Raw genomic sequence first — 23160 nt, forward strand, 5'->3', positions numbered from 1 at the left:
CTCATATTTATGTATATGATGTGATACATACATATACTCTAAGATGTACCGCGTAATTTTCGCGGCCATGTACTAATTGGGAATCTTGCATGATACTATTACACCAGCAGTGCAGAGTCGAGTCGAGATGGCCCAGTGGTTAGAACGCGTGCATCTTAGCCGATGATTGCGGGTTCAAACCCAGGCAAGCACCGCTGTATCATGTGCTTAATTTGTCTTTATAATTCATCTCGTGCTCAGCGGTGAGAAAACCTGCATGTGACAAATTTCATAGAAATTGAGCCACATGTGTATTCCACCAATCCATGGAACAGCGTGGTGGAATATGCTATGTAACCTCCTCAAAGGGAGAGGAGTCCTTTAGCCCAGCAGTGGGAATTTACAGGCTGTTGTTGTGTTGTACTAATTGTGTCCCACCGGCAGGGCTGAGCGGCGCGGGTGGGGGGGGCGGCGTGTCTCCCGCGGCGGCTGCGGCTGCCATGATGCAGTTCTCGCCGCTGCTCTACACCTACCAACTGGCCATGGCGCAGGCCAGTGCGCTAGGTAAGCGCTGTACGTATGCACCGATTTACCTTACCTTTACCTTGCCTTTACCTTGCCGCTTACCTCGTCTAGAGCACGAGGTGTCTAGTACCAATTATTAATACATTTTTATCGAATGATGAGATGTTTGCGATGTCTGTTTCATCACAGTTGCGATCGTTGATTGTTTTGCTTACAAGTCATATTTTCAAATTTATATTAAAAATAATAAACCTGTTATGTGACAAAGGATTAGAGATAATCAAATCTAAGATTTATATACTTCAAAAGAGTTTTCTAATAAGTTTGGTATATTATGCGATATTAATATAAAACACATCTCAATATCGCTCATATCTTTACACTTTCTTCACCGACATTCATAAAACGATTTTTTTATGAGACTATTTGATATATTATATATATTATGTCATATTAATGAAAGGTACTACCGTTGCATCGATCATACAAATTGTATGAAATTAACATTAAAAACCGCTACAAAATTTATATATTAAACATTTCTTCTAACATTGTGTATTATTGGAACATTTGATCTGCTTCTACGTTGTATTTTGCAGCGGGTAAGGGTGGGAGCGGTAGCGCTGCTATGGCGGCAGAGATGCAACGCGTAGCTGAGGCTCAGCGACAATATTTGCTGGATATGATACCCGGACAGCACGCCAGGAACCCCTGGCCTAAGAACTGAACTACAGGTGTCTAAAAGTGTATTCATATCGACATGCAAACAATGTCACTGCTCAAAATTACAAATTCTACCTTAATTTATTTTTTCTCATTAACAGTTTTTAAGAATTTTCTATATTATATATACACAGATGTCATTTTTTAAAGTATATTTAGTTAATGTTAGTTAAAAATGATATATAAAGAGATATACAAGTTTTCATTAGTAAAAAACGTAATTTCAGTTTTAAAAGTGAATCAGTTAATGTTAATAAATACCTTTAAAGTATACTTCTAAGTCAAATGATTGTAGATTAAAATGCCTTAAATTATGTTATTTCAGGTTGGTTCAACGTTTTCTACGAAGGATTAAAATGTATAGGCGATAAGAAGAGCATTTTAAGAGCTGTTTTAATGTTTACTTTACAGTATGCTAGGTAATAATAAGTAACGGTTATGATGGGTCTTACTAGTCGACCAAGCTGACTAGAGGCTGTCGAACGCGACGTCACACGTTTTAAGTTTTAAGAAAAGTTTTATACAGTGACTGATTTATTTATATAACAATATTTTTTTCAATTCTAGACAAATTATATTTGACAATAATTATGGTAGCGATTTCGATTCGCCTTTCGCCTTAATTGAATAATTAATACTATGCGTCAATTCTTGATCATATGATGGATCTAATAAATATTATGTCAGTTCGATACATTCGCCCAACGAAATCGAGAATCACTGTCTTTATGGCGAAATATGGCTGTCTTCGTTCATACTAATGATTAAAAAAAAAAAACTAGTACAGCCAACCGATACAGACTGTCAAGTATAAGATGGCGTTCCTGTGGCAGCACCTACTACACCCTTTGCCTTGCTACTTTTTTGTTTATTTTACCAATATCTCCCTAGAAAATAATTCTCTACGTCTCATTTTTAATAGATTTTGGGTAAGTTTTCTTAATAAGGGTAAATAAAACAAATAAGATATAAATGAACAAAAAAAAATTGTACATGTTTTTGCCGCACGCCAAATTACACTTGACGCGCTATTGTTTGATGATAGCAGCGCGTCACAACCAGTTCGGAACGCTCTCAGCTAAGTCAGCAACCTCGTGACGTAGAATTGGTCGGCTAGTATGTAGAGATAACATTTTACGATCAGATAATTTTGGGTATGGTTTAAAGAGAGCTAGAGCTAGATAATATAAGTTTTTGACGTTATAAAGAGCACAACAAATACGTAATTATAGCAAAACTAATTTTAAGATAATCGTAATTAGTAGTGTGTAAAAGATCAACTTCGTTTTATATCTGGATTTTTAAGTACTTCAATAAATATTGTACGCATAAATGCATTGTTTTATTTCGGAATGAATATACATTGACAGAAAATACATTTAGCTTATTAATAACGGTTTCACTTATAGACATTATTGATTTGTTCTTTGAGAGAAGACTGTTTAACTTATCACCTCTAAATAACATTTATAAGTAAAGACATACTTCTTCATTTCTCTTAAATTGTTTCTCAAAAATATTACTGCTTCAGCATAATAGCAGATGCCACGAGGTCCTGGAATAAAAAATAATATTTATTTCTTATTTGTTAAAGGAGTAATTTTCACATTATTGGTGGATATATTTATGGTGCGGTTTTTATTCGTAATGCATTGAGATAATTCTACTTTGTATTTAGGATCAGTGGAGTTAACTCAATCATCATATTCTGAACAATTATAAATTGTCAGAAATATTGAAGGACTGTGACTATAAGAGTAATAAAATTTGATAATACAAAATGCGTACCTTGTGGCAATCGAGGTAGGTGTAGTCAGAATCTGCAGCGAGTATCTGCACAGCATCAACGATTACATCGATAGCCTTTTTGATATTCCTTGCAAACATCTCTAGAACTTCGCTCACTGATACCTGTCATAAATAAATTAAATTTAGTTCTTGGTAATAGAAGTCTCCTATCTGAACTACTACAATAGGCTATTTGACAATGCGGAAAATAAAATGTGAATTATTGTAATCAGTGTATATTATGAGTTTAAAAATGGTTATTTACTAACGAAACTTGAAAATAATACTTAATTTATTCAAAAATCAATAAATACAAATGCATTTTTTCAAACGTTTGTCACGTGACAAAAAACGCTCCGTACTATGTGTACCGCAGATTAAAATAAAGCAAAGTGACGTCACCGCAGCGCCATATTGTCCAAGTAGCATTTTCGCGCGTTATTTAAATATGGAATTTTTAATATATTTTTCGGCAAATATGTACTAGAAATAAAAAAAATCAACTTTTACTGGGTTCCTTAACCTCTACTCAATAATATAAAATGGATTTTAAAAACCAGTCAAATAGCCTATTTTTTAATTAAAAGGTTTTTACAAATTGTCATCAGCATATAAAAAATATGTTGAAGAATACTGTTAAAATAATGACATGTATAATCTGTGAGATTTAATGAGCCGTTTTAATAATGAGTTAATGTCGCGATATTTACTGATTGTTCGTTCTCCCTCCAGCAGTCGTAGTCTGTGACCAGCGCTACTGCTGCGTAACTCAGACCTGCTTCCTTCGCTAGCACTACCTTTAAAAAAAAAAAAAAAATAAGTCATCTTAACGAAATGTCATCAATATGTTTTTTTTTTCAGATTATTATAGTAAAGGTCATACTTCAGGTACGGTGGTCATGTTGACGACATGTCCGCCCCATTGGCGATGCATTAAACTTTCAGCACGACTTGAAAACCTAAAATACAATAATACAAAGATATATATTACAGAAAACACTTTTCTTTACAGTGTAATACAAATTTGACGTTAGTCACATTTTCTATCCAAAAACGTGGTGCGAAAATAAATTGGCAATAGAAGATATATATATCGCCAACTATACAACTAAATTGATGAGTTTAATGACATCACACAAAGTATCGGTTTTGTTTTAGCTGCAATATATTGTTGCGTGTTCAATATTTAGCGATCCCATAATAGCTTATAGTTTGTGAAATACACGAGTATTGATTAAAATATACAATTAAATATGGAGTGACAAGCGACCTGGGTCCCTGAATGGTGACGGCGGTCCCGCTCTCGTGGCAGATGTGTCCTCTGCTGCGTGCAGCGCTGAGCAGCGCTTGCCGCGCTTTCTCGCAGAAGGCCGGCCTCATAGGCAGGTGACACACGCCGCGCGGACCACCTTCCGTCCGATCGTAAAACGTACAATGGCGACCCCATGTCCTAAGTACATGAATGTCTATTGTCTATTTTATTGTAGCAATGTGCAATATATTCAGATAAATAAACAAATCAAAAATCATTGTTGGCAATTTATGTACGATTTTTTTTTTTATACTTTTATATGTTTCTTCTCGATAGACGCTGCTTTACGAAACTGTGGTAGTGCTTAAATGTTCAAAAACGTTTGTTATTTTTACTCATATAAATATTTTATTAAGTAAAGATTTAAAATGAAAAGAATATATGTAACTAGATTATTCCTTGAATTATGAATATCAATGCAGAATCTATGGGAAAGTAGGCTATGTGAATGCAGCTAATTTCATTATGATTATTTGTTTGCTAATAAAAGCACTCATACCGATCAATAAAATCATCCAACACAACCAAGTCACCAGGCCGGTACTGCTCCACCAATGAGCCAGTTGCAGTTGTAGCCAGAACGTGCGTACAGCCCAACAGCTTCAATGCCCAAATATTTGCGCGATAATTAACGTCGCTGGAAACATGAACAGCCTGTAAATTTTCCACTAAGGCCTCGTCTTTCTTTGAGGAGAAGGTTTGGAGCATATTTCACCACGCTGCGGGTTGGTGGAACATGTGACCGAATTTCGTTGAAATTTGATACATACATGCAGGTTTCCTCACGATGATTTCCTTAAGCGCCGAGCACGAGATTACAAGCACAAATAAGCGCATTATAATTCAGTGGTGCCTCCCTGGGTCTGAACCCGCAATCATTTTTTTAAGATCATTTGGTTAAGATGCACGCGTTCGCACTGGGCCATCTCGGCTCCTTTAATTATCGCTGGAAAAACATTTTATTGCAACAGTAAAAATTACACGACAGAGTTCTAAATATGAGTGGAGTATAAATAAAATTATTCGAAGTTTATTGTTTACTTAATTAGGATTAATCGTTAAAAATTATATTAATAGTGATACAAGTTATAGACTATATACCTTGGTTGAAATTGATGTTTTCTCCCATGCCTGGCCAAAAGAACACAAGGAACACCTTTAATGGTACCTTCTAGTAAGACGTCAGAGGGTTTTCCGAATAGTGTTGTAATATCTCTCTCGATAGGATTCTCAAATAAATTTGGATCATCGAATCCGGATCCCCCGATTATACCGATCTGTGGTATGAAAAGGAATGAATTATCCCGTTGTTATACAATAGAGATTATGGTTTAATGGCAGTAATGCATGGGCAGAGTCGGATTTAAAGGTGTGGAGGCCCCGGGGCCACATAGCACTGAGGGCCCTAGACAAACAGAAGCGTGAACACCCTAATAATTATATTATTATGAATTAATTAGTTTTTTTTATTTCAATCAGTAAGCTATGAATTGTTTCGTATTTGTATCGGTAACTTTTAAAATATTAAATAGTAACATTATTATAATTTGACTATATCTCAGTATTTGTTAACTTGCTGAAAACTGTAGCCCCCTCTCATGTGGAGGCCCCAGGGCAGTTGCCCTCCCCTAAATCCGGCCCTGTGCATGGGTGCGTTAAAAGGTTTGTTTCTATTTTTGTGATTATTTCTGTATGTGACGGCTATCTCATTCTAGCCTGCATAATATAGCAGCTATGCATATGTAAATTTTTTATGAATATTTGTAGAAAGAAATAATTATTTTATGAACATTTTGTGTTATCCTCTTTTTATAAACCAATGTAGGTTTATATTATTATGACTGATATATACTAAAGACAACAGGTTACAATCTGAATTGTTTTACTAATCTTTAATTTAACTCATACTCAGCTTTGAGAAGGACAATATTTTAAGGTTTGTGGAATTTCCTCTGTAACAAGGAAAGAAAGAAATGCCTTTGGTCTTGCTTGAATTGGTTATATTTTAAGGATTTTTGTTATTATAGATATAGTATTTTAAAAACGATAATTAAAACTAAAGGAAACATCATAACATACTTTATTCAATTAAACAATACACACTATATCTGCTCAATAAAAAACAAATGCAGCTTTATTAAAAGTTAAATACATTTTATAACTACATAACATTTCATTTATTGTCAAGACCTTGTTGAAATTTGAGTTCCTTTGTAGTTTCATGGGCATTTTGAAGACTCTTTGCTATTTCAAAGTATTTCTTTGATTCGTCTAGATTTTTTTCAACACCATCACCCTTCTTGTACATCAAACTGACATTTGCACAGGCAAACACATTGCCCAATTCACATCCTCTCTTTGCAAATTGAAATGCTTGCTTTAGATCTGGTTTAATTAGGAAATCAATATTGGCATTTTTCTCAGGATTATGAGGATTATATTCTTTCGGATTTTTCGGCACTCCGGTGAGATACATTCCTGCTAGGTAATGGCATGCCATAGCTTCATTGTTGTCGCAGCTTTTTTTAAGATAATTGTAACCTGAAAAAATTCAAATTCAGTATTGGTGCTTATTATCCTATTCAAAAGTGATTATGAAAGCCTACTTGAATAAAGCATGTTTTGAATTTGATTTTCAGACTCTATTGGTAATATAATAGAGGTCTAACATTACTTCATTTCCAATAAATGTTGATAAATTGGTTTAAAATATAGTTGGTATGTTCTAACCTATGCATGTTAAATCAAATAATAGTTTGTGAAATACTTGGACGTTTGTATGAATTGAATAGTAAATATCATATGTATTTTGTAAATAAGCATTTACCTAACATGATGCAATTATTACTTGCGGTTAAGCAATAATAAACATAAGTCCCTTTTATTTTAATCAATTGAAACAAACAATTTGTACTAACCTTTAGGGATATCTCGCTGCACTGTAATAGCAGGGCCGGTAGCCGTGAGTAGCAATCCGGCGTGAAGACAAGACGTTGGGTCATTTAACTCGCAACCTTTTTCGAAATATCGCAAAGCTTCCTGATCATTTTTTTCTCGACCTCGTCCTATCAGCGCGTAATTACCGTATTTCAAACATGATTTCCCGTAGTTATATTCCATACAGTTACTTTTATATACTTTTCCCGCTTTATCGAAGTCTTTTTTAATTGCTTCTAAATAGTCAGCCAAAAGATGACAGACTTCGGGCTTTTTTTCTTTATAACATCCAAACCGATATTCGATTCCAAGGTTCTCGACGAACTCTTTTACTTCCTCTTCACGTTTTAAATCATATGCCATTATTATTTCGTAAATTACAAATCAATACTACGAAAGGTTAGATAACACAACTCAGGTTAAATGTCAAAGTGATAAGTCTTATCAATCACAACAGTACAAGAATATCACCGTTGAGCAACTTTTAATAAATCATTAATGAAAGGAAATAACTATGACCTAGGCTTACATTAAATTTAAACTATTTAATTTTAAATGGCAGTATACACTTTATTTCTTAGTCGATAAATCTTAATTTGTATACTAGAATAATATTAAAACGAATATACCTTAACACTTTTTCTGTCAACCATTGCGCTTTAAAAATGTGCCTACTTGTTGAAAAATGAATGTTGTTGTTAGACCAAATAAAGTGTTAGCTTAACACTTCTTCGGAATGTTTTAATTTAAATTATTCCCAATTTATAATTTATTAATTCAAATCACCACAGATCTTACTAGCTCTAATTTGCTCCACAGATAATTGAACAAAATATGAAGGTCTTGTAGATAAGTGTGATACATAACTTATTAATTTAAAATAAGAGTCAGCTTGAAAAAAATATTTAAGATTTTTAATAATTACTACTATAACTATTACCTTACTAACATAACCTAACGGTTACAAAAACATTGATGAATTATGGAAATCTGGATTCCTAAGAAGTTTCAAGTTTGCAATGGCATATCTAATTGGGTACCGACTAACAACAACAAGGCCAAAAAACTATTTAGTACGTCAAACTTTCTTAATACATTAATTATATTTTGTTTCTATTTAAAATAATTCATTGGGGTGCAATTAAATAGGTTCAATTAAATTATTTATTTCCGTTATACTTTGTTATCACATAATCTAATTTAAACTCATGTTCCTTTATTTATGTAATGTACAAGCATTACAGTAATACAGTTATTTATTGTCAAATTAATACTAACAACATTACAATCAATTCGAACAGGAATATACTTTTTAAGAACCAGCGAAAGAAACTCAGCGGGTCTTTTTTTTCTATTTGACTATTCATATTAAATATGAAAAGAAATAGCCAAAAGACGATCGTTTCATTCCCAAAGTGTACTACTAATCATTAACTCACTAATTGTAATAATAATCGCACACATACAAACGTTAAAAAAATCGGCAAATAAAACTGTTGTAGAACCGTATGCATTGGCCCACGAAAGAGTTACGGACTCTAAGCAGTCAAGAAACGCAAAAAGTTTGTTCCTTGTAGTAATTATATGAATATAACATTAAATCATTTTCTCATGAAATCATTAATATTTTTCCGTACATATATAACATAACAGAATATATAATATAGAAGTAACAGCTAATGCTGTCTTTAATTGTAAATGATTTTTATTTATTAAACATGTTTAATAATAGTAGTAGGAAATCATGTAATGGAGTTGTTTGTCATTTTACTCTACCGTCAGTGCTTTGAAAGTTGTCAATTCGCAATTGTCAGTGTCAAATTTTTATTTTTAAACTTGTAGACTTCAGTTGACTTTTCATTAATCATTTCGGCTTCAGCGTAAGGTGGTCACAGAGTACTGTTACCCCTAGGATGATAAGTAATTATTACTCTTAGATAAAACGTTGTAACAAGTACGCAAAAGAAGTAATTTTTTTAAGAATGGCGCAATCAGAAGTTTTGTTTACCACGCGTGTGCGAAAAGCGACTAGAACAATTCATTCAGTCAGTGACGCCTTGGTAAACGCAAAGTTTGCTATTTGTAAGTAAATCATTTATTATTACTGTATTTTTTTAAACGAAGCCTTCTTGTTGGAATATTTATCATAAGTTGCATTTATTTTGCAGCTTTAAGTGATGAAACTGTGTGGGGTGGAGGTTTATTTGTGTTTTATCACATATTTGCCTTCCTCGAAGATGCTAAGAAAAGGTTGAATAATACAGACTATGAGAAGTTATTTGTGACTGATGTACTGCTCCGGTAAATTTAGTTTTATTAATAAATACATCATAATGTTGTTTTTATCACTTTGAATAGGATACATACATTTTTTATTGTTTTACACTCAAAACATATTTGTATCTAAACAAAGAAAATGTTCTTGTTTTAGATTGAGAATTGAATTATGACCTCTAGCATAACCTATCTGTAGTTTATAAATTTCATTACAGTGAGATATAGTGAAATATAAACTCAACATACTAACAATTCATCATAATTCAAAGTTTATGGTACATTTTTGTATTTATCCTTCCAGAAAAGATGCTTTTGAAGATGATTTGGTACACTATCTTGGTGAGAATTGGCAATCCATACCCAAATCCTCAGCACTGGAGAACTATTTAGAACACTTACAAAATCTTGAAAGAGAAAATCCAAAACTTCTGATGGCTTATGTGTATCATCTATACTTAGGCTTATTGAGCGGTGGACAGATTCTTGCAAAGAAGAGGAATGTTTTTGGTGATGGTAATTACATTGTTAGAATATATAAAATTAATTTTTATTTAATACTTTTTTCAATGAATTAATAAAATTTGTACATAATTTTAGGTAATTCAGAAACAAATAAATATATCGACAGAGTGACAGACTTCACTAATGTTGATATTGCTCAACTGAAGAAGGATTTCCGACAAGCTATGAACGAGATAGCAGAAAAAATGACAGAAGAAGAAAAGCAAGCATTTATAGAAGAAAGTAATCAAGTTTTTCTAATGAACAATTTGATAGTTAACTCAGTAGGGGGTCAAAGCAAAGTTCTCTATAATATTTTATATAAAACTTCAGCGATAGTTCTGCTTTTGGCCGGCGTGATGCTGGCTTACAAATTGAATAAATAAAATAAAAAAAATTGGCACACTATTAATCTAGAAATAGCTGATTAATTTGTTACTTTGTTGTATTATTGAAGCTTTGTTTATCCTACATTGATGCAATAATTATTGTAAAGTCATGCAATATCTACTAATTATAGAAACTACAACAAGTTAAATATGTCACTGAGCATGACACATATTTTCTATCTTTGTAAACTTGATACTATAATGTAGATGAAACTACTCTTTTGTGTAAGCTATTGTATTTTATATTTATGTTAGAGTTTATTACAGACAATTTATTATTACATAGTTGACTTTGAAAAGTTTATGTAAAGTACTTTAGTGAAGGGCTTCTATTTTTGTGTCTTTGAATTATTATTGTTAGTGACAATAAGGGTCTGATTAAGAAATTTTTTCACATTGAAGTTTAATAATTTAATTATTAATCTATGCTTGAGAAGCCCTTATTTACAGTGTGATAGTAGTATTGTCGTCGTTAATAAAAGACTGATTAAGTATCATGTATTTTATTAATTATTAATATAATCACTACCTAATAAAAACATATTCCATCGAATAAGTAATAATTTACAAAAATAATCTGTCGTAGATTAGGAATATTATAATTTTGTATTTTTATTTCACTAATACACACTAAGTTTTATCATCTAAAAGACGGCAGCGTGGGTGGGTCCATCGCCATGTCGATCAACTCATCGATGTCATCAGAGTTCCAGAATGATAGTTCCAGCTGAAATAGCATTAAACATAAGTCATAAATTAGTTAAAACGTTTTAATTATACGAATTTATTAGTTGGATTTCTTAACAGCTCACAAACACGCGATGAAGAAAAAAAAAAAATAAAAATTGTAGTTTATACTAATGCATTTTAAATAACGATTATCAGAGTATATTATAAGGGGGACGGCGCGTACGCAGTTCCCACTACCAAAAATTACGCGTCCGAGTTATCCGCATTAGGGATAATCGCAGAGGTCAACCCCACCGCAGTGCAATGGTGGAACCTCGCTCTGGGGGAACCGCCTTCATGATCACGGTATCCCCTACGCCAGGTAAGTATGCTTAGAAAACTGTCATTCGGGGTAGTCATTATACCGATGAAAATCTGGCCAGCGCGATGCAGAAATGTTGATAAAAAGTATAACGACATCTAGCGGTAGAATTGTGAACTACGATTACAATTTGAGCTTAGATTGATGGACAGTGTTAAGAATGAATTACATAAGATGTTTGAAGGTTTGATTATTAGTAATAAGTAATAACGCATAATAAGCTTTTTTCTTTTTAAATAAATATGCTAACGTTAAAATAAGCCTATTTTATTCAGGGTTTGTTATGTTGGGGTTTGAAGATATGCGTTACAAATAAGGCAAAATAAATTAAAATGTGTCGTTGGATACTCTGGGTGAGCCGTGTAAAAGGACTTCTTTTCAAACAGCAAAAATATGGTATTAAGATATTCATGACAACGATATTATAATAAATAAATAAATATGAGACAACATCACAAATTACTCTGATCCCAATGTAAGTAGCTTAAGCACTTGTGTTATGGAAATCAGAAGTAACGACGGTACCACAAACACCCAAACCCAAACAACGTAGAAAACTAATGGTAATCTACATCGACTCGACCGGGAATCGTACCCGGGACCTCAGAGTGGCGTACCCATGAAATCCGGTGTACACACCACTCGACAATTTATTAACCCCTGATACAAAATCGACGGGATTTTATAAGTTTGACGTGTCTGTGTATGTGTCTGTCTGTGACATCGTAGCTCCCAAAAGAATGATCCGATTTTAATGCGTTTTTTTTTTGGTTGAAAGGTATATCAGTCGAGAGTGTTCTTAGCTATGTTTGGTGGAAATCGGTTCAGGTATTCAAGGTCATTAGGCCGTTTGTTAGGTGTGATAGGAATGTTTCACGCTCGAAGATAGGAGACGTAACCCTGGACTGCCTCTTAGTAAATCCATCCAACCTCTAATCTGGTCTGATGATAGGGCTCGAAGGTAGGAGACGTAATCTTGCTCTACCTTTTAGTAAACCCATCGAGTTTCGGCTCATTGAATTTTTCTTGTTTGGTCGAGGGATTTTTTAAATTTTTACGTTAATTTTGTACTACGCTAACTCAAATTTTAGTGAAAATCGTTTTCTTATGCCAACTTGCTTGTAACTTGTTATTTTTTTAAGAATTAAAATAATTGTGAAGAAACACAAAATTAATGAAGCTAAAAACTTTATAAAACAAAGGGAAAGTTTTGAAATCAATCGATTTAACTTAAACTCATAGAAAATTATTAGCGGAGTGTGCGCACACTCTCGAGTTAGCGTATTATTAATTGTTGGTGTCGATTTATAGAAAAAATATATTGAGACATATGTGTGCGTGTGCTGCGTGTGTGCGCGTGTGCTGGGTGAACACACGCACACACACGCAACAGCGTGTGTGTGCGTGTGTTGCGTGTGTGTGCGTGTGTTGCGTGTGTGTGCGGGTGTGCGCGTTTGTTGCGTGTGTGTGCGTAAGTTGCGGGTGTGTGCGGGTGTTGCGTGTGTGTTGCGTGTGTGTTCGTTTGTGTGCGTGTGTCTGCGTGTGTGTGCGTGTGTCTGCGTGTGTGTGCGTGTGTGCGCGTGTGTGTGCGTGTGTGTGCGTGCAGTCGGGATACAGACGGGGTCGCGCGCGGCGCAGGGGCGGCAGTGCAGCGCGGCGGCGCGACACTCGCAGCGCGGCGCGGCGCAGGGCGGCGCTGCGTGCGCGGCGCGCCCGCCCGCCACCGTCGCGAAGCGCCGCGCCGCGCCGCGCTCGCCCGACAGCTTCGAGCCCGCCCAGATTGTACCTACAGCGGATACTTGGATTATTTACACTATTATATGGTTTATTATTATCGGATAACACCCACTAATCACAAAACATCTTGATATTGTTGTATGTAGTGGGAATGTGCCAGTATCACTATCGGCCCAAAAAACTATCTTAGCTTCCAAGGTTTGTAGCGCATTTACGAAGTAAGAATTGCTTAATATTTCTTGCTTGGTAAACACTTAACCAACCGTCTACCTAAATAACAAAAACATAGAAAATAAACGCTCTAATGTTACTAATACTAACAATACAAACCTAACAACACTAACTAAACAAAATTAGTCATTATTCCTTGAGCGACACGGAACACGGACACGAACGAACACGGAAAAAGCAGAATCGTAACTATGATATCAATAATCTCAGATACCAAATTTAAACTATAGTTTGTCTGTGTAACAGATTACTGGGTAAGTACCAAAGCACCATAAATCCGACGCTATATGTCTACAACATGCTGATTACTATCAGTTATTAGTATTTTAAATAATGATATTGTTGTTTCATACCGTTAGTTTCCAACGCGAGAGAAGTGCATAATCCCAGTTTATCCTTCGGCAGTCTCACTTGCTTCCGCAGTCCGGGGTCACCGACGAGCCTCTCGTAATCTTTATTGGTATACGCCAACATGCTGTCCACACCTTGTGAATATAAAATTTGTTATATTTCCATAACTTATTATTACTTCTATACAAATTTCACAGAAGTTTTCTTTAGAAACATTTATTGTCATATTTGTCCAGGCTCTCAGAAATTAGGGTGTATTTGATTATTTTTTAAGGTTATGATGAGTAATATTACATATTTTTAAGTATTAATATATTAGTTCTAATAATAATCAGTTGATAAACAGGGGGAAAGAGTATTGGAGTATTTTGTCATTGGAATTTGTATATCTATAGATACAGGGTGTTTTAGTTCACAATAACAAACTATAGTTTGTTCGCGTTAAGAATGCAGTGAGTTGTCATTTTACTCCGCCCCCTGACCAATCAAATCTTTTTTAACAGCAGGGTGAAGGTGAATGCATATTTGTGTTAAAATTCCAACAAATTATATTTGTTTTAAAGACTAAGTATAATGAATTTAAAAAATACACATTAAAATAAAAAATCAAATCGGGGTGTTTAATCAACAAAATTCTTAACACTATATACAATCGTTTGCGAATCTTGCCATCGCGATGTAGAAATTTACATATTTTGACATAACGTCATCTAGTAGCTATAGGTTACATTAATTATTACGTGTACAGCTTGAATAAATTAAATATAAATAAAAAAATTTTAAATTATAAAAATAAAAATATCAGTTAATAATTAATTGAATGTGAACTTGACTTTGTAATTTGAAAAGATTTGATTGGTCAAAGGGGGCGGAGTCAGGCCGGTAAACAATGACAACTCACTGCATTCTTAACGCGAACAGACTATAGGTAACCTTACCAAAGAGATACTTGGCGGCTCTTTTCTTTGAGAGCGAGAAATCGTCGTCCATTAACACGTGCAGGGTTATGGAGTTTTCCATCAGGTTGTGGTAAATTGTAGAATAGTCGAACTGTAATGTACATCGGACAAATGTAATACATATATAAGGTGATGGCAGTGGCGTAGCTAGGTGAGGAAGGGCCCCGGTGCATAAAAAAATACTCGGGCCCTCATCCCCTCTTTCCCATCCCTCTTTAACTAATAATTACCCTTTAAAATTATAGATAGCAAATAAGAAATCTTGTGCGTAGGGTCTTGATTTTCCAGCTTCAGAAGCTTAAGGTTTAGTTTAGAGGGCCCCCTAAACTCCGGGGCCCTGGTGCACTGCACCAACTGGCCCTACGATAGCTACGCCACTGGGTGATGGGTTTTCCAAATTAAGCAATTTGATTCATCTAAAACAGTGAATCGACAATTGCAAAGTTTAATTTTTAGACAACAGAGACCAAATGAACATTAATTAATAAAAAAAAATACTTTTATAACATAAATGTCTTAATATTTTAAAATTAACTGAGACTTCACATGTCATTAAAAAAATATATAATATCTTTTTTACTGAGTCAACCTCCTTCGACTCAACTGCACAAAGACAAACAACACAAAGCTTACACATATATAACCAATGTTATATATGGAACTTGTCTTCGAATATATTAGCAGTATGTCTGTGTAGTTAACAAGAAGTAATTGTTTTAATGTATGAAATAGATATATAGAGACCATGAACGAGGAGATATATGGGATAAACTAAGTCAGCCCGTAGTTTCGTTCGCACTTTATGGGTTTGTTGTCAGACTAGACATGAAAAAATCAAATCCTTCTTAAAAAAATATTCAAAGATCGTTCACTTGTTTGGCTATTTCTGGCTATTTCTAATCATATACTACTATGTACCTTATAAATTTGACAAAAAAAAAAAAAAAAAAAAAACAGAAAAAAAAGACCCGCTGAGTTTCTTTCGCCGGTTATTCTCAGGTCAGGGTGTCCTTTTTCCGAACCGGTGGTAGTGTTTATTTGACAATCAATAAGTAAGTGTAATGCTTTTATATTGAATAAAGGAATTTGAGTTTGAGTTTGAGTTTGAGTTTGGCCTTGAAAGGGCAGCAGACAGACAGACTCCTCGTAACATAAGTATCGCTAGAGATAGCGAGGTATAGCGCACCGAGCTAGTGGAGTCGTCGCAGCGCGTGCAGGGCAGCAGCAGCACGGCGCGCGGCAGGCCGGCGCGCAGCGGAAGTGACGTCACGAAGCGCAGCGCTGCCAGCGCGTCGCCGCTCACCGTCGCGTTGCTGCGCGTCTGAGAGTTCTTGTCTAGGGGGGGGGGGGGGGCGATATATATACTATTGATATACATCATTTTTTTTGTTGTTATAGGTTGGCGGGCGAGCATATGGGCCACGTGATGGTAAGTGGTTACCGTCACCCATAGACAATGAGGCTTTTTTTTTTTTTTTTTTTATGGTATAGGTTGGCGGAAGAGCATATGGGCCACCTGATGGTAAGTGGTCACCATCACCCATAGACAATGACGCTGTAAGAAATATTAACTATTCCTTACATCGTCAATGTGCCACCAACATTGGGAACTAATATGCTATGTCCCTTGTGCCTGTAGTTATACTGGCTCACTCACCCTTCAGACCGGTACACAACAATACTGAGTACTGTTATTTGGCGGTAGAATAACTGATGAGTGGGCGGTACCTACCCAGACGGGCTTGCACAAAGCCCTACCACCAAGAAATCATTGCTATAGCCATTTCTATTTACAACAAGGCTTCGTTTTTATACATTGATCGTTGTATTGTTTGTTATTTTAATAACAAATGTAGGTACACTATGTATAATATATATTTCAAATACGCACTAAATGCGAAATTTTCAGGGATACTGTAATTTGCTGAGCAATGTTGCAAAGTGTCAGCGATGTGGATTAACTTATACTTTAATTTCTTGACACTCAAAAACTACAATTAAAGAAAACATTTCTTATATTTAATATGGCAAAATAAAATAAACATAAAAGCATGTATCACGTTATCATGACACTTGGTAATTTGGACAGTTTATAGTCTAGGTGTAGTGGTACATTTTTAGTACAAGTAACATGTGAGGGCTATGGAAGGTGTAGCGGTACATTTTTAGTACAAGTAACATGTGAGGGGTATGGAAGGTGTAGTGGTACATTTTTAGTACATGTGAGGGGTATGGAAGGTGTAGTGGTACATTTTTAGTACATGTGCGGGGTATGGAAGGTGTAGTGGTACATTTTTAGTACATGTGCGGGGTATGGAAGGTGTAGCGGTACATTTTTAGTACAAGTAACATGTGAGGGGTATGGAAGGTGTAGTGGTACATTTTTAGTACATGTGCGGGGTATGGAAGGTGTAGCGGTACATTTTAGTACAAGTAACATGTGAGGGGTATGGAAGGTGTAGTGGTACATTTTTAGTACATGTGAGGGGTATGGAAGGTGTAGTGGTACATTTTTAGTACATGTGCGGGGTATGGAAGGTGTAGTGGTACATTTTTAGTACATGTGCGGGGTATGGAAGGTGTAGCGGTACATTTTTAGTACATGTGCGGGGTATGGAAGGTGTAGCGGTACATTTTTAGTACAAGTGAGGGGTATGGAAGGTGTAGTGGTACATTTTTAGTACATGTGCGGGGTATGGAAGGTGTAGTGGTACATTTTTAGTACAAGTAACATGTGAGGGGTATGGAAGGTGTAGTGGTACATTTTTAGTACAAGTAACATGTGAGGGGTATGGAAGGTGTAGTGGTACTTTTTTAGTACATGTCAGGGGTATGGAAGGTATAGCGTACCTATCTGGAAGGCTTCGAAGTGTCGCGGCACGTCGACGGCGCTGGTAAACAGCGCGCCCTGCACGTACAGCGCGCGCGGGCGCCGGTACACGCCCGCGCCGCCGTACGCCACCACCGCGTACCTGCACACCACACACTCGTAACACATACAACAACAACAACAACAGCCTGTAAATTCCCACTGCTGGGCTAAAGGCCTCCTCTCCCTTAGAGAAGGTTTCGAACATATTCCACCACGCTGTGCCATTGCGGGTTGGTGGAATACACATGTGGCAGAATTTCTATGAAATTTGTCACATGCAGGTTTCCTCACGATGTTTTCCTTCACCGCCGAGTACGAGATGAATTATAAAGACAAATTAAGCACATGAATCAGCGGTGCTTGCCTGGGTTTGAACCCGCAATCGGTTAAGATGCACGCGTTCTAACCACTGGGCCATCTCGACTGTAGTAATGTCGCATCTTGTTGTAATTTGTTTGTGAAGATTTTGCCGTGATAAATGTTGATACACAAAACTACCCACTTTTTGATTTATTTTTCTTTTGTTGTATTACTTGTAAAATGTATTTTTATTTTGTATAATAAAATTTAAGAACCTAGTTTTGTACGTTAAAAAATGTAAACATTTATGTACATAGTTTTATAAATTAGTTTTGAGTTTCATTTAAGTGAATATGTAATATTCTTTATGAAACAATAAATATCTTAAACCATATTATTATTACCAATGATGTTGTAGTAAACAGATATGTTATTAACGCGCAAAAAGTGAAGACTAGAAAACGTCCTAATTGGGACGTTTGCCTTTAGTCGTTTTACGTAGTAATACGTTATAATACATCATAATTACGTAGTAATACGTTTTGCTTAACTAAAACATCTAGTTATCCCTTTTACTTATTGTTTTTATCAAGCTATCCTTTTTACTTGTAACGAAATGTAAAATAAACGGTCCCCGGCGCGGCACACTTTTTTCTGTTGTTTAGTATGGATATAACATATCTGTTTATTAGAATATCATTGATGATTACATTTAAACTCTTATAAATTACCTGTTATCAGAAAATCCGTTTCCTTGGAACTTGCTATCCAAAGTCTCGACGAACATGTCGATGTTTTTCGTTTTCCGAATGTTCTTGTTACAGTACTGAGCCTCGATCACGAACACGATGTCCATGGAGTTGGGCACGTTCTGCAACTGAAGGAACGAGCCTTCCTCCACGACATCTCCGTCAGGTGTGATACATCTGGAACACAGATGATACATTTTTAATTGATTATTTAATGCACTATGGATCTGATATATTTTAAAACTAGTTATAACGGATTTGAATCGCGTATATTATTTTTAACATCCCGACGTTTCGAGCACTTTACAGCGTTCGTGGTCACGGGTAGACTTATTTCAATGTGTAATCGCGAAAATTTAAGACAACATTATGATGTATATTTTTTTTTTAAATATGGGACAACATCACATACATTACTCTGATCCCAATGTAAGTAGCTGAAGCTCTTGTGTTATGGTAAATCAGAAGTAACGACGGTACCACAAACACCCAGACCCAAGACAACATAGAAAACTAATGAATTTTTAGACATCGACTCGGCCAGGAATCGAACCCGGGACCTCGGAGTGGCGTGTCGTCATTCATGGATGAAAGTGCGACATATATTTTGGTAAATATTTTAACACTTTCGATTTATTAATAATTAAAGATAATCGATGAATCAGTTCATGAGGACTAATGTTGTATATTCTTTATTAATTGTCTTGTGGTTTGAATGACTGTCATACCAAACTCCTGTGTCTAATTATAGTTTAATACATTAAGGGACTTTGAGTTCGTCACCAAAATTTGGAAATCCCCAAAAATAAAGAGTAACTACTGAGCTTCTTGGCAAAAGGACTTGTAAAAGCCTACTTGAATAAAGTTTATTTTGATTTTGAGTATGACATCATACTCGATATAGATTTTATAATATATGTTTATATGCCGCTATATTTTACCTTACCTTACGGACTACCTTATATCATACTTCAAATGCGGTTTAGAAGATTTTGGTTCTTTAAAAATTTAGTAAATCTTTGGTAAGCTATCCATTGCTAATGTTGTCTTAAATTTTCGCGATTATTACACATTGAAATAAAACTAGTTATAACGGATTTGAATTTTACAGCACGGGTCACGGGTAGAGTCTACCGTGACCATGAACGCTGTAAAGTGCTCGAAACGTTGGGATGTCAAAAATAATTAATATACGCGATTCGAATCCGTTGTAACTAGTTTTATTTCAACATCCACTGCTAGCTGCAATGTATTTATTTGAACAGGTGGTGAACGGGCTAGTTAGCACACGTTCACTTAATTCGTCAGATGTCAGATGTCAGGTAGATCGGAGAGCAATCGGGGTTGTCGTCAAGCAAAGAAAACATTATGTTTGTCAAGCCAACCGATACTACGGAGCGTCTTTATTACACTGAAATGTACATAATTATAAAATGTAATAACATAATGATCGTAACTTGGTCATACGAATTGTGTGTAATACGAATCGTCAAGTGTCAAAGACCTTACAGGCTTTACAGCGTTCGTGGTCACGGGTAGACTCTACCGTGTAAAGTGCTCGAAATGTTGGGATGTCAAAAATAATTAATATACGCGATTCGAATCCGTTATAACTAGTTTTATTTCAACATCCAGTGCTAGCTGCAATGTATTTATTTGAACAGGTGGTACGAGCGAAGGGTACGTACTGCACGCAGTGGTCGGGCACGTGTGTGGGCACGTGCTGCTGTGCGCACAGTTCGCGGTAGGCGGCCGCCAGCGCGCACGCCTCCGCCCCGCCCACGCACTGCTCGTAGAACGGCACCGCGTCGATCTGCCACACACACACACACACACATATACACACACATGACGGCACCGGCCTTACAACCCCCGGAACGTATACATATGTGTTTATATTAAATAAATAAATAAATATGAGACAACATCACATACATTACTCTGATCCCAATGTAAGTAGCTGAAGCACTTGTGTTATGGAAATCAGAAGCAACGACGGTACCACAAACACCCAGACCCAAGACAACATAGAAAACTAATGGTAATCTACATCGACTCGGCTAGGAATCGAACCCGGGACCTCCGAGTGGCGTACCCATGAAAACCGGTGTACACACCACTCGACCATGGAGTTCGTCAAAATAATATACATAGGTTTAGTACGACACAAATTAGATGTAGCATCGGAAAATGCAATGGAATGAATATAAAACCGATTACTGTCGATTTACACAACCAATAGAAATAGGTCCCTATCGCGTCATTCGATGCTATTCGTTGCTATAGATTCTCGCGTCAGTTCAACCATGTCGACGTTTCAAATTGACGAATATATTGATATTACAAGTTATTACGTTTGTGTAGAGATCATATTCTCGTAAGAAATAAATATTGATAATTTGAGATAGCTTTTAATTCGATCGATTCGATCAATGGAATGAATATAAAACCGATTACTGCTGATTTATACAACCAACAGAAATAGCTCCCTATTGCGTCATTCGATGCTATTCGTTGCTATAGATTCTCGCGTCAGAGAAAGCAAGTGCATGTAAATCGACGCGTCAAATTGACGAAAATATTAAGTCATACGATATTACAAGTTATTACGTTTGTATAAAGATCATATTCGCATGAGAAATAAATTTTGATAATTTGCGATAACGTACTCAATTCGGATGTGATCAGTTTTACGAATTTTGCCGATGCGACATCTAAGCTGTGTCGTACTATAATGCTATGTTTTGATGTTTGGCGATAAAATTCCTATCAACGATCTTAATAAGAAACAACAACAACAGCCTGCAAATTCCTACTGCTGGAACATATTCCACCACGCTGTTCCAATGCGGGTTGGTGAAATACATATGTGGCAGATTTCTATGAAATTTGTCACATGCAGGTTTCCTCACGATGTTTTCTTAACCGCTGAGCACGAGATGAATTATAAAGACAAATTATGCACATGAAACATCGGTGCTCGACTGGGTTTGAACCTGCAATCATCGGTTAAGATGCACGCGTTCTAACCACTGGGCCATCTCGATTCTATAAGGAACATATGCTGTCAATTACTTCTGTATCTATGCACATATATTTGTTTCCAGTACATCAAAATATATTATTTAAAAGGACGCAAATTTTTAATTATACATAGCATAAACATGTACTCTTATGAACACCATTTTTTTTTACAGTAAAATAATTATTCTTTTTTTTAAATTAATCTCAAAACAATCATTGATACCGACGACAAAACAATTTAATAATTAAATAAACATTTTAAATTAAAAATGACTTACCAATGAGAAACAGGGATGTAATGGCGACACTTTGTTTCTGAAGAATTTGTCGCAGGCTGTGTTGTTGTATTTCTGCGGGGGCGTGTGTGTGGTCGCGTTCTTCACTGCCCACGCGTGGGCGAGGTGCTCGATGTCCGTCTCGATGGAATTGTTGGGCAACTGAAGCTCGTCGTACTGCTCATTATTGTACGTGCCAAGGAGACCACCGAGGCTTGCGTAGTACCAACCTGCAAATAATAATATAAATAAATACAGATTTAATTGAAAAGTTATCAGAATAGCCTTTGCATTCAGTATAGATTGCATGAAAATTTAGTAACACAGATAATAAAAATGAATTGGTAACTATTGCAAAATATGAGTTATTTTTATGACCGTTCTTTAAGTCAATAATAAATAAAGTAGTACGAATATATGAGTAATCCTTATCTCTTACCTGCAACTTCCAGTTTACATGTACGGAAAAGGAGGTTGCATTCTATATCCAATCCAATCTGTCCTTCAACAGAAAGTGTGTCTGTTTGTCTGTCTACCACCAGGTCATCCACAACAGCTGGTAGATTGAGTGGTGTTATTCGATCTAATGAAACTTGCTGGAATTTATAAAAAAAAATATATATATTTAAATACAAATATTTGCACGATAGTTCTAGAAGAAGTTTCCATTATTACAGGAGTGGCAGCACAACTAATGGACATCTTATTTTTTTAAAGTATTCCAACTGGCAATTAAGAAATCCCAAACCACTCGCACGGTGTACGTCATTTCAAATCCGAGATGGCTAATATATATATTTTATTCAAGTGGACATTTACAAGCACTTTTGAATCGTCAATTAACAAATAAGTGAAGCTACAACCGGTTCGGAAAGTAGATTCTACCGAGAAGAACCGGCAAGAAACTCAGTAGTTACTCTTTTTCAACATTTAAAAACATACCGAATTCAAGACATACTGGGTTCCTCATCTCGAACCTTGAGACAATATCGAGATTAGAAGTTACAATAGTCTTGTACAGTTACAAAAACATATAGTTTCATTTTAGTTGTTTGTTTGAAACTCCTTTTAATATGGTGACTGATTGAGTTAAATTGTGTTGATCATTCAGAAGTTGTTATCTTCCTAACTGACCGAAGTCGGTCAGGGTTTTAGGGTAAATTTATGACATAAATACAAT

At 35.6% G+C, this 23160-nt stretch overlaps 5 protein-coding genes and 1 non-coding gene across 10 annotated transcripts in view; 2 read left to right on the top strand and 4 right to left on the bottom strand.

Annotated features, from left to right (window-relative positions):
- The window catches only part of LOC124539309 (transcriptional repressor p66-alpha), a 23646-nt gene extending 21086 nt beyond the window's left edge, over nucleotides 1-2560 (top strand). For all 5 annotated transcript variants that reach the window (XM_047116666.1, XM_047116668.1, XM_047116669.1 and 2 more), the window contains 3 exons: nucleotides 424-552; nucleotides 1104-1238; nucleotides 1553-2560. In XM_047116666.1, coding sequence (XP_046972622.1) covers nucleotides 424-552; nucleotides 1104-1231 — 257 coding nt within the window. In that variant the 3' untranslated portion in view covers nucleotides 1232-1238; nucleotides 1553-2560. The remainder of the gene's footprint in view (nucleotides 1-423; nucleotides 553-1103; nucleotides 1239-1552) is intronic.
- On the bottom strand, nucleotides 2546-8088 carry LOC124539310 (S-methyl-5'-thioadenosine phosphorylase). Its single transcript, XM_047116671.1, has 8 exons — nucleotides 7894-8088; nucleotides 5429-5604; nucleotides 4827-4964; nucleotides 4286-4465; nucleotides 3899-3974; nucleotides 3726-3812; nucleotides 3016-3138; nucleotides 2546-2782 (listed from the first exon to the last, which is right to left on the bottom strand). Exons 1-8 carry the CDS (start codon nucleotides 7915-7917, stop codon nucleotides 2747-2749), a joined length of 840 nt encoding a protein of 279 aa, XP_046972627.1. The 5' UTR covers nucleotides 7918-8088; the 3' UTR covers nucleotides 2546-2746.
- Nucleotides 6392-7881, bottom strand: LOC124539313 (cytochrome c oxidase assembly factor 7 homolog). Its single transcript, XM_047116672.1, has 2 exons — nucleotides 7246-7881; nucleotides 6392-6868 (listed from the first exon to the last, which is right to left on the bottom strand). Exons 1-2 carry the CDS (start codon nucleotides 7625-7627, stop codon nucleotides 6501-6503), a joined length of 750 nt encoding a protein of 249 aa, XP_046972628.1. The 5' UTR covers nucleotides 7628-7881; the 3' UTR covers nucleotides 6392-6500.
- A 996-nt stretch (nucleotides 8089-9084) lies between the features above and the next one.
- On the top strand, nucleotides 9085-10925 carry LOC124539452 (heme oxygenase 1). The gene is made up of 4 exons (XM_047116847.1): nucleotides 9085-9346; nucleotides 9433-9565; nucleotides 9843-10054; nucleotides 10139-10925. The coding sequence occupies exons 1-4, from the start codon at nucleotides 9247-9249 to the stop codon at nucleotides 10426-10428; spliced, it is 735 nt and encodes a 244-aa protein (XP_046972803.1). The 5' UTR covers nucleotides 9085-9246; the 3' UTR covers nucleotides 10429-10925.
- A 37-nt stretch (nucleotides 10926-10962) lies between these two features.
- LOC124539451 overlaps nucleotides 10963-23160 on the bottom strand; it is a 66874-nt gene continuing 54676 nt past the window's right edge. Inside the window, exons 60-69 of the mRNA XM_047116846.1 lie at nucleotides 22420-22576; nucleotides 21984-22210; nucleotides 20370-20494; nucleotides 18664-18858; nucleotides 17611-17732; nucleotides 15947-16095; nucleotides 14740-14851; nucleotides 13804-13935; nucleotides 13102-13268; nucleotides 10963-11158 (exon numbers count right to left, since the gene is read on the bottom strand). Coding sequence (XP_046972802.1) covers nucleotides 11072-11158; nucleotides 13102-13268; nucleotides 13804-13935; nucleotides 14740-14851; nucleotides 15947-16095; nucleotides 17611-17732; nucleotides 18664-18858; nucleotides 20370-20494; nucleotides 21984-22210; nucleotides 22420-22576 — 1473 coding nt within the window. The 3' untranslated portion in view covers nucleotides 10963-11071. The remainder of the gene's footprint in view (nucleotides 11159-13101; nucleotides 13269-13803; nucleotides 13936-14739; nucleotides 14852-15946; nucleotides 16096-17610; nucleotides 17733-18663; nucleotides 18859-20369; nucleotides 20495-21983; nucleotides 22211-22419; nucleotides 22577-23160) is intronic.
- On the bottom strand, nucleotides 11329-11490 carry LOC124539485. The gene has a single exon (XR_006967033.1). It is a non-coding gene; the product is annotated as a U1 spliceosomal RNA (small nuclear RNA).

Source organism: Vanessa cardui, chromosome 22 (assembly GCF_905220365.1).
Source record: "Vanessa cardui chromosome 22, ilVanCard2.1, whole genome shotgun sequence".
Classification (NCBI taxonomy): domain Eukaryota; kingdom Metazoa; phylum Arthropoda; class Insecta; order Lepidoptera; family Nymphalidae; genus Vanessa; species Vanessa cardui.